The following is an 11285-nucleotide window of genomic DNA, read 5'->3' on the forward strand; positions in this document are numbered from 1 at the left end:
TTGGAGTTTCAGCTTCAGCATCAGTCCTTCCAATAAATATTCAGGACTGATTTCCTTTAGGATTGACTGGTTGGATCTCCTTGCAGTCCAAGAGACTCTCAAGAGTCTTCTCCAACACCATATCTCAAAAGCCTAAGGACTTTTGAAGCCTAAGTCCGGTAAAGTTAACCCTTGTAACACCACCCTGTGCTCTCATCATCAGCCAATCAAAGAATTGTGCACAATTGTGCACAATCACATATCCTGCAACCCTCCCCACCCTCACCTGATTTTTTAAAATGCTTTGCCGAAAACCTCTGGGGAGCTCGAAACTTTTTAGGGCATGAATCAGCTTGTCTCTTTGCCTGGCCTTGCAATAAATCTTTCTCTGCTAAAACAACAAAACAAAACAGAAAATAAACACACAAACAAAAAACCAAAAAAATGCTCGACAGGGAAGTCAAAAGCTTCTGTGGACACCGCAAGTAATGAGAGCAATAGGAAAGATCATACAGGGCTCAAAATATAGGCCAGAACCCTTAGCATCTGTGTTGCCTCTTTTGCTTCCCCCAACTCCATAGAAATGACAGAATAAGTGGGAAAATAAAAACCACATTAAAAATAAATTCCGCTTTTCACAAAGATGGTGCCAAAGGCGAAGAAGGAAGCCCCTGCCCCTTCCAAAGCCTAACCCAGAGCAAAGGCTCTGAAGGCCAAGACAGCAGTGTTGAAAGGCATCCACAGCCACAAAAACTGTGGCTAAGGTTCACAAAAAAAGGCGGCCCAAAACACTGCAGCTCAGGAGGCAGCCTGAATACCCTTGGAAGACTGCCCTTAGGAGAAATGAATTCGACCACTATGACATCATCAAATTCTCCCTCGATCCGAGTCAGCCAAGAAGAAAATAGAAGACCAAAACACACTGGTATTCATTGTGGCTGTCAAGGCAACAAGCACCAGATTAATCAGACTGGGAAGAATCTCGATGACATTGAGGGGGCGGAGGTCAACACCCTGATCAGGCCTGATGGACAGAAGAAAGCTGGCTCCTGACTAGGATGTTTTGGCTGTTGCCAACAAAATTGGGATCATCTAAACCAAGTCCAGCTGGCTAATTCCAAATATAAAAGTTTTCACTATTAAAAAAAAAACAAACAAACTCATAGTAACAGTAAAGGTTCAGAAAAGATGACAGAAAGCTAACCATAAGGTGAGAAATTTCTGTTCTATATAAAGGACCTTTGTCAATTTGATGGCAATGCAGAAAGTGGCTGAAAAACGTATATCCTTACATAGGTGATGGAGAAGATCATCGAGAAAACATGTTTCCAACAGGACCCCGGGGAAGCCAAAGATCAGTTGGGAGGTGTTGGGAGAAGAATCTTAGGCCCAAAAAACAAGTAAGGACCTTGCCAGTCTCCACTTTTGGACAGTCAGGGGTTTGACCCAGGACGAAGCTGCAAGTACAGTTCTCTAAATAAAGAAGGGTATCTGCTGTGTGAGTCCAGAGGGGACCATGGGCCAGAGAGAGAATTGGCCATCAGTTATTTCTATTTGGCAGCCCACTCCAGTGTTCTTGCCTGGAGAATCCCAGGGATGGGGGAGCCTGGTGGGCTGCCGTCTGTGGGGTCGCACGGAGTTGGACACGACTGAAGCAACTTAGCAGTAGCAGCAGTATTTCTATTACCTCCTTCCAACTGGCTGACCCATTCCTCTGTGTCATTTAGTCTACTGTTGATTCCTTCTAGTGTATTTTTTACTTTATTGGTTACATCTGTCATCTCTTTGGGGGTTTTCTTTTTTACTTTCTAACTCTTTGTTAAAGACTTCTCACTTCTCGCTCTGTGCATCCATTCTTCTCCCAAGTTCTTTAATCACTGTTATGATCACTGGGCTTCCCAGGAGGTGCTAGTGCTAAAAAGAACCTACCAGCCAATGCAGGGGACTCGGGTTTGATCCCTGGGTGGGGAAGATCCCATGGAGGAGGGCATGGCAACCCACTCCAGCACTCTTGCCTGGAAAATCTGATGGACAGAGGAGCCTGGTGGTCTGCGGTCCATAGGGTAGCAAAGAGTCAGACGCCACTGAAGCAACTTAGCACACATGCATGCATGATCGCTACCCTGAACTTTTTTCTCAGGTAGATTGCCCATCTTCAATTCACTTAGTTCTTTTTTTTTTTTTTTTTTTTTTTTACCACTTCAGCTAGTTCTTCTGAGGTTTAATCTTGTTCCTTCGTCTGGGGCATGTTCCTCTGGCATCTCATTTTGCCTAAGTTGCTGTTTATATTTTTATGCATCTGGTATGTGAGTTGTATTTCTTAACGTTGGAGAAATGGCTTTCTACAGGAGATGTCCTGTGCATCCCAGCAGTGCACACCCCTCTTGTCGTCCAAGCTGCATGCTCTGGGGACTCCCCCCATGAGGGCTGTGTGGTTCCTTTTGTTGTGGCAGGCTATGTGGGCGGTTTGATAGGCTTGGTTGACCCTGGTCTGTTTATTTACCAGGCACTTCCTTGTATAGAGGCTGTTGGCTGCTGGTTAGTGGGGCCTGGTCACAAGGCAGCTGACTGCGGAACTCCAGGGGCCCTGGGGCTCGTGCTGGCTCCCTGGTGTGTGGACTCAAGACTAGAAGACTCTGGGGCTGTGGCCCACCTACTGGTAGTAAAGCCAGTTCCTGGGGTTAGTGCCAGAATACTGGCAGGGAGAGCTGAGTCCTAGAGTCTGGTTGCAGGGCTCAGGGGTCCCAGAGTTGGTGTCAGATTGTTAGTGTTGGTGAGGTGGAGTGGTTTCTGACACAGTTGGGTACAAGTTCAGTTTGTCCCAAAGCTTGTGTCAGCCTACTAGTGCTCAGGACAGAGGCCCAGGTGGTCCCAAAGTAGGATCTGGCTTCTTGGTGGACAGGTTGGTTCTGTAAGCCGTGGGGTTGCCCACTGGTGGGTGGAACTGGATTCTGGGCCTTTGGGTGGGTTGGGTCATGTCCAGAGGCAACTGTGTGCTCAGTGGGGTCTTAAGGCAGCCTGCCTACTGATGGTGAGGCTGTGCTCCTACCCAGGTATTTGCTTGGCCTGAGACAGTCCAGCACTGGTTCCCACAAGCTGCTGGACCAGGCAGGGCTGGATCCGGGGGCAATAAGCTAGAGGAAGGATTCCACAGTGGTGCCCATCAGCAAGGTGTCCTTGTGGCAGTAAGAGTTCCCAAGGATAGCTGCTGCCAGTGTCTGTCCCCAGGGTGAGCTGTAGCTGACTCCTGCCTCTCGGGGAGACCCTCAAAGATCAGCAGGTAGGTGTGATCCCAGGCTCCTATCAAATACTGCTTTTGCTGTGAGTCCTACAGGCTGCAAGACTTAGTGTGTATTCTCTTTAAGAGTGAAGTTTCTATTCCTCCAGTTCTCTGGGACTGCCAAAATTAAGCCCTGTTGCTGCTGTTGTTTAGTCGCTCAGCTGTGTTTCTTTGCGAGCCTATGGACTGCAGCACGCCAGGCTTCCTTGGGCTTCCCTATCTACTGGAGTTTGCTCAAACTCATGTCCATTGAGTCAGTGATGCCATCCAACCATCTCAACCATCTCTGTCGCCCCCTTCTCCTCCTGCCCTCAATCTTTCCCAGTATAAGCCCTGCTGGCCTTCAAAGTCAAATACTCTGGGGGCTTATCTTCCCAGGGCAGGGCCCCTGGGTTGGGGAGCCTGAAGTGAAGCTCAGACCTCTCACTCTTGTGGGAGAACCTCTGCAATGTAAGCATTCTCCAGTCTGTGGGCCACCCATGAGGGTGAATGTGGGTGTGTGCTCAGTTGTGTCCAACTCTGTGGCTCCATGGACTGTAGCCTGCCAGACTCCTCTGTCTGTGGAATTCTCCAGGCAAGAATATTGGAGTGGTTTTCCATTTCCTCCTCCAGAGGATCTTCCCGACCCAGGGATTGAACCTGAGTCTCTTGCTTCTCCTGCATGGGCAGGTGGATTCCTTACCACTAGCGCAATCTGGGAAACCCACCAGGGAATATGGGACTTGGCCTATTATGAGTCTGCTCCACCCCCAGCACTGTATTATTGTGATTCCTCTTTAAACATCTTTAGTTGTAAAAGATTTTTTCTTGTTGGTAGGTTCTGTTTGTGTTTCTTTTTTTCCATTGATAGTTGTTCTACAAGTATTGGATTGGCCAAAATAATTCATTTTGGTTTTTCCATACCATCTTATGGTAAACCCAAAAAAACTTTTTAGCCAAGTTGTGATTTTGGTGTGTTCATGAGAGGAGGTGAGTTCAGGGCCTTTCTACTCTACCAACTTGGCCTGGAAAAAAATCTTAAATGTTTTTTGAATTTAAAAAAATGTTGTTGTTTAGAATTCAATCCTTTATTTCTGAATTTTATGTGAGAGTTGATTAAGATTTACTAATTATAAATAGAAATGTATATGCTTTAATAGATATGAATCTAAAATTGATATTAACTTTAGTTTTAAGTGTTTTCATAATGTCCTTTAACTTCAGAGAAGATATCTTTTAGGAAATTATATCTGGTAAGAAAAAAAAAATCCAAAGAGTAGCATTAAGGCAGAAGGATGAGTATAGGCCTTTCAATGTCATATTGGAGCACTTTCTGAAGGACTCACCCAGGATTCCTTAATCTGTATGGGAAATGTACATTTGATTGACGGTCTATATACTGTTGACCAACACCCAGAATTTATGAAATTGCTTGTTGACTGAGACTGATTTGTAATTTTATTGTTAAGCACAGATCCAAAGGATTGCTGTCTAGTAGAAAAGATAGTCCCCAAAGTTACAGATTTATTGCCCTCTAGGATTTGAATTTGTTTTTCTCTAACAAACATTTCAGAATGCCATCTCCAATAACTATATAAACTTCTGTTCCTCAGATGATCTTTGAATCGGTTTAGTGATTAATGGGTTAAATACACATACTAAGTCTGTATTTGAATGCCATGTTTTTAGCTTAAAAAAGTTTACACTATGATATCTTGTTCAGACCCTCCCCACCCCCAAAAAAGCCACACGAATCCAAAGTTCAGCAATTCCTACACAATCTTTTCCCTCTAAAAGTTTGAGTGAAGTCAAATTGGATACTCTTGATGAATGCGTTGTGTTTGTAATTAGAACAGAACAGTAACTGCTGCTTTTTAAAACAGTAATTCAGGCCACGGCCCTCCAATGAGGATGGTGAGGCAAGAGAGACGGAGTAGAGGGGGCCCGGTCCAGGCGCCCCCGCTCAAGCAATAGCGATCTCAGGTCCTCGACGGCTGACCCCAGCCTCAGCTCCGACTTGCATTTCTGAACTCCCTCATTGTTAGGATCAGCACAGACACGCTGCCCCTTCTTGGTCATGAAGCTGGGAAGAAGGTAGGGGGAAAGATTACAAACAGCAGAGGGTTCAGCAAATATGGGTGGGGACCCTGTCCTCCCTGCGCCTTGGGCCCCCGACAGCCCAGCCAGTTCTTCCCTTTCTCTGCTGCAGGAATTTAGAGCAGCTTCTCTCTGAGACTCTCCCTCAGGCTGAGACACCCTCAGCGACTCAGAGTTTTCTCGTGAAGCCTCCCTCCAGCTCTCACCTTCCTTCCCCAGCTTCCCTTTTCACCTGGAGCATCTCATACCTGGTGCCCTGAAGGATCCTACTGAGGACACATGCTTCTGCTGACCTGGCAGGATCCAGAGGGTGGGACTTTCCTGGACATCCATTCCTCAGGTGCTACCCCTTCCCCTCTCCACTCTGCCCCCAGCGATGGCCAGTGAGCTTGGCATACTTACATGACAGCTGGCCGGGAGCACGCACTGCTCGTCTCTATATAATTTTCCATGAATACACATCGGATGTTTCGTGGGGTGTAAGACATGCAGCAGTCCGTGGGCCGGTGAAAACCTGCAACAAGAGAAAGCGTCACTTAAGGACTGAGTGGGAGGAAAACTTGCAGAAGGAAACAGCAAGCCACTCCTGTAGTCTTGCTTGGGAAACCCCATGGGCAGAAAAGCCTGGAGGGCTACAGTCCTAGGTGTTGCAAAAGAGTTGGACCCAACTTAGCAACTAAACAAACAAAACTGATGAAAACTGCATCCTTTCTCCCTTTCCTCCCACCTACTGGGAAGAGTGAGAAGGTGCAGGGCTTTAAAAAAAAATTATCTTTGGCTGTGCTAGGTCTGTGTTGCTGCACATGGACTTTCTCCAGTTACAGTGATCAGGGACTACTCTTCCTTGCAAGGAGGCATGTGGAATCCTCCCGGAGCAAGGATGGAACCCGTGTGTCCTGCATTGGCAGGTGGATTCTTAACCACTGGACCACCAGGGAAGTCCTGAAGGTTCAGGACTGGAAAGGGATGTTTTCCTACTCTTCCAGCACTTATGGCCTCTCCTTGCCAGAGACATTTCGCTCTCCCCAGGGCTGAGCTGTGTGTCTGAGGGCATCCAGGCAGGGTCACGACAGAGCAGAATTTCTCCCAGAAGAAGGAGGGTCTGAGGCCTGCAGGAGGCGTCCCAGAGCACCCTTCCCCTCTCCCCATAGTGAGCCATCTCTTGGGACAGCCAGGTGGAATTGAGTCCATCTCTGGAAGAGGCCATCTATGGACGCACAGCCCCTCCTGAACTTCCTTGGAGATGTTCACCACCCTCAGGACCCCTCTCAGGTCCTGTAAACCAGGTGGATTGAAGTCTTTGAGCCAATCTGTACCTGCTAGTTGTTTTAAAATATATGCCATAACAAAACTTTACCTCCTTGAGACAGTGAGTGGTGATTCTGTTCCAGACTTGAGAGTTCAAACTTCAGGTTTGACATCATGTCTTCTACTTGAGAGAAACAGTAGAGAAGGGGAGAAAAATCACTGGGAAGCAACATCGTTTCAACACCTCCATCTGTCTCATTCCTCAACCCCATCTCCTGCTAGGGAGGCAAGGATACTGAACCATTGGCCCAGATCTGCCTCCAAGCCCATTTTCTCTATCAAGGCCCTGAGACTTTTCAGCAGACTTTTGAAAAAGTTTGAGATAGGGAACCATTCTATTGACTTTGAATACAAAAAGCTAACTGCACACCCAACACGAGTAGATCAGTTGAATAGTTCCATAATGCGATCCAATGCACCATGCTCTCTACACATTTCTGGAATTCACAGGACTCTGGAAACAGTAAACATTTCTCTATAACTGATCTGGTGACACAACATCACCCAAAGTGAAGTGAGGCTATTTACAGGCTTTATTTACTCCATTAGTGTGAATGTGTTTGCTGCAGAAATATGACTGTGTTTGGTTAATGTGTGTGTCTCAGACTCTGCCAGGGATGTTAAGTAATGTCCAGGTATGTGTTACCTTTTTAAAAATACATTCTTTTAGAATGTGACAGAGTGTACATAATGCAAAGTTTACAATTAAAAAAAATACTAAAATATTTCTTTATTTGAATAAGGTCACTGTCATTTCTTGAATTCCAGCTAGCATCAAATTAACAATCAGAAAAAAAAACCACTTGACCTAATGTTATCCAACTGATATTAACAATAGATAGAAAACCCTTTTAAAGAAATATATTAAACAGGCAACATTCAGATCTAAAAAGTTGCAAGTAGTGGTTTTACATTAGATTTTATAAATACAAAAGTCTCCAATATAATCATTTGTTCACTATCTCCCTGTGATCAGAACATGGATAGGAAACGATAATCATGTCTGAATATTCACAAATGTCATTTACAATCTTTGCAAAGATTGCATGTCTACAGTGCAGCGGATCAGGCAGTTTTTCAGGTAATTTTTGTTTTCCTCAAGTTATCAAAAAGTACAATTGTCTGAGATCAAATGTCACAAAAATCACAATCAGGAAAAGCAAAAGCTCTAGCAGGCAGACTTGAAGACGGGGGTATTCATGGCTTGACATGAACTGGAGGTGATTTTGTACATTTAAAAGCTGTCAACCGAAGTACCAAGAGCTATAGGCAGCAATCTGGGTTTAGTCTGTAGCTGCTAATAACCAAGAGTTAGCACATACATAATGCAAATAACATAAACTTTACAATTTTAATCATCTCGAAGTGTACAGTTCAATAGCATTAAGTACCTTCTCATATTGCGCAACTTACCACAATCCATCCATGGAACTTTTTTCATCTTGAAAGCTGACACTCTGTGCCCATTACACAATAGCTCCCCATTTCCCCCTTCCCTAAACCCTGGACCACTGCTACTCTACTTTCTCTCTGAATTTGACTATTTTAAGTACCTCGTAGGAGTGGAATCATATTATCTGTCCTTTTGTGACTGGCTTATCTCATCTATCATCATGTCTTCAATGTTCGTCTATGTTGTGGCATATGTCAGAATTCCCTCATTTTTTAAGGCTGATTCTCTCTCTCTGTCTCTCTCTCTCTATATATATATACACACACATCCTGTTTTCCAATCCATTTGTTTGTCAATGGACACTTGGGTTGCTTCCTCCTTTTGGCAATTAAAAATTAACCTGTTATTAGCAAGATTGTATAGGTATCTCTTTCATGTATCTACTTTGAGTTCTTTTGGCTATATCAAGAAGAGATGGAATTTCTGGGTCATACTGCATTGCCTTTTTAAAACCTGAAAAAAATCTGCATTCCAAAATGCATCTAGCCCCCAAAATTTGGATAAATGGATTGTGGACCTGTACTAGAATAATTAGGCAAGCATAACTAAAATTTAGCTCATTCTTATGTAGTTACATATGAATTATATTAAAAGAGGCATGTGCATACACTTCAATATGCTTACTATGATATGTGTGGGGCTTGCAAAATTAAGTCTTAGATGGGTGTTGTCTTCCCATTATAGCTTCCTAACTAGCTTGTAACCTAATGCCACCACGTATGGCTGTGTGATCTTGAGCAAGTTATCTAGGGTTCCTATGCCTCATCTCTTGTTTGTAAGAGAGTGATTAATAATAATAATAAGTAAATCCACATAGTTTTCCGATAGTCTACCCTACAGCATTGTCAGGAGAATCCAACATATTAATATCTCCAAGACACTTAGAACAGTGCCTGCTTTCACATAGGAAATACTAGATATCTATTTGTTACATAAATAAATAAGATGATTAAGTACACTTGAGTGAGTCACTTGTCTGGCTTGTCCAGTTTCTTCTCTGAAGTGAGAGTTTTATGTTAGAGGGCATATAATAGTTCTAACATTGTGGAAGTCTATACTTCTTTCTACAGATCTACGATTTTTCTACAGTTCTCTTGATCTCGTCCATAGTGTTCCTATGTCAGCTAAGAGAAAGTATCAGATAATTCTGGTCATGAAAGGGAGAGAATTGTTTCCCCAGGTGGGACCAGTATGCTGCTTTCCCTGGGGACCAGCGGCTGCAGGGAGAGGTCTATACCTACTGCTGCTGCTTTTAAACGGGAGCTATATCCACATTGGGACAAAGGTGTCCCTCTGCATCTCCTCCCTGGTCTGCAAGTTACCACCTACCTGCCCACCTGGGAGAAGGCTCACTGAACTCACCAAGTGCAGCCTGGGCAGCGAGGATGAGGAAGGGCAGGGCAGCTATGGAGGTCTTCATCTTCCTGGTGTACAGACGGTGGACCAGCCTGAGGACTCTGGGGCTCTCTCCAACTTCCCTGGATCTCTGCTCTGCCCTTGTATTTATAGAAAGAGGAGGAGCGGGAAGTCACAGGGCAGAGATCAGAACGCTCCTCCTGGGTTGTATAATAGATAACACGCTATTTCTAAATAAAGGGAAGGAGGCTGAGAAGGCAACAGGAAGAAGGGGCGAGGATGACATGAGGCTTCTCCAACTGCCCACTGGACACAGGCAAAGGGAGAAGCCAGTTTATGAAGGATCCTTCCTCTAAGAGGGTCACTGAATCCTCTCATCAGAATGTTTTCCTTGGGAGTTCACCCCATTCAAGGGCACAGAGAGCCTGTTATCAGGGTGCTCTAACGTGTGAGCCTGGTCATGTGACTCCTCATATAGAATCTTAACCCTTGACTCCTCTGTTTGTTTCACCTCCACATCCAATCCATTAAAAATACTGGGGTGAATCTACTTTCAAAAATGTGTCCAGAACCTTATTGTTCCTCACCACATCCTCTTTCTCCACCTGGTCCAAGCCACTCTTGTCTCTTACCAGGATTCTTGCAGAAACCTCCTAATGTGTCTCCTTCCTCTGCCCTTGCCCCTTTCCAGTTCATTCTCAACATTGCAGCCTGGGTGATCCTGTTAAAATATAAATCAGCCAAGTCAATCCTATTTAAAACCCATGGATGGCTTTTTAATCCTGCATCCCAACCCAGTGTAAAGCCCAATCCTTCTCCTAGCCTACAAGCCCCTATGTGATCTGGTCCCTGTTTATGCTCTGTTATCAGGTCCTTATTACTCTTCCCCTCACTCATTTTGCTTTGATTATGCAGGCTGGCTCAGAGATTTCTGTTCCTGCTTCCTACATTACTCTTCCCTTCAATAACTTTTCTGGGAGAAAATTTTACTTTCTCCCTAACCTCCTTCAACTTCTCATTCAAATGTTGTTTTTCTTGTTAATCTTTCTGGGACTTTCTATCTGAAATTATAACCTCCCTCTGCCCAGATTTCTTGTCTTGATTTTTCTCCTGTGTATTTGACACTATGTAAAATACTACATGGGCTTCCCAGGTGGTTCAGCAGTAAAGAATCCACTTGCCAATGCAGGAGATGTGGCTTTGATCTTTGGGTGGGAAGATCCCCTGGAGAAGGAAATAGCAACCCACTCCAGTATTCTTGCCTGGGAAATCCCCAGGACAGAGGCGCCTGGTGGGCTACAGTCCATGGGGTCTCAAAGAGTTGACACGACTTAGAGAGTACAACAACAACAGCGGGCAACTTGCATTGTATTTTTACTGGGCAGCCCTGCTCTAGATGGTTCCCCATCCCTTTGGGTCATTTCTTGCTTTTCGTGTCTTCCCAGACATGCCCCAGGCATCATGAAGCAGAGACAAGCCATCCAGGCTGTGCCCTGTGTGAATTTCTGACCCGTAGAATTTGTGAGTAGAATACAGCTGTTGTCAATTTATACTAGTAAGCTTCAAGTGGATTGTTACACAGCAATGTGTTAAACTGTGGTGAGAGCAAGACTTCATTGGCCAGGGATGGATTTCAAATATTAATTTTATTTTATTATTGGAGTATATTTGCTTTACAAAATTCTGTTAGTTTCTGCTGTAATCAGCTATAGGTATATACATATATCCCCTCCCTTTGGATCCCCCCTCCCACGCCGCATCCTACCCCTCTAGGCCATCAATCACAGAGCATCGAGCTGAGCTGCATGTGTTATGTAGCAGTTTCTCACTAGC

General features: G+C 44.7%; 1 protein-coding gene and 1 pseudogene across 4 annotated transcripts; one reads left to right on the plus strand and one right to left on the minus strand.

Moving 5' to 3' along the window:
* Window positions 1-1430, plus strand: LOC112583791 (annotated as a pseudogene).
* Window positions 1431-4678: 3248 nt separating this feature from the next.
* Window positions 4679-9683, minus strand: LOC102416057 (C-C motif chemokine 23). Of its 4 annotated transcripts, none has more exons than XM_006048063.3 (4): window positions 9426-9683; window positions 6693-6764; window positions 5738-5849; window positions 4679-5321 (listed from the first exon to the last, which is right to left on the minus strand). In XM_006048063.3, exons 1-4 carry the CDS (start codon window positions 9514-9516, stop codon window positions 5126-5128), a joined length of 471 nt encoding a protein of 156 aa, XP_006048125.1. In that variant the 5' UTR covers window positions 9517-9683; the 3' UTR covers window positions 4679-5125. The 4 variants fall into 4 exon arrangements, with proteins under 4 accessions (XP_006048125.1, XP_006048124.1, XP_006048126.1 ...); XM_006048062.3 differs by having other exon boundaries at window positions 6693-6767; XM_006048064.3 differs by having other exon boundaries at window positions 6693-6767; window positions 9459-9677.
* Window positions 9684-11285: the final 1602 nt, after the last annotated feature.

Source organism: Bubalus bubalis, chromosome 3 (assembly GCF_019923935.1).
Source record: "Bubalus bubalis isolate 160015118507 breed Murrah chromosome 3, NDDB_SH_1, whole genome shotgun sequence".
NCBI classification, from domain to species: domain Eukaryota; kingdom Metazoa; phylum Chordata; class Mammalia; order Artiodactyla; family Bovidae; genus Bubalus; species Bubalus bubalis.

Coding starts and splice junctions, on each gene's coding strand:
- LOC102416057 (XM_006048062.3), bottom strand. CDS start 9,516: ATGAAGACCTCCATAGCTGCCCTGCCCTTCCTCATCCTCGCTGCCCAG. Junction 6,768..9,425: donor GCCTTCTCCCAGGTGGGCAG/GTAGGTGGTAAC, acceptor GTTTCTCTCAAG/TAGAAGACATGATGTCAAAC. Junction 5,322..5,737: donor TGCTCCCGGCCAGCTGTCAT/GTAAGTATGCCA, acceptor CCTTCTTCCCAG/CTTCATGACCAAGAAGGGGC.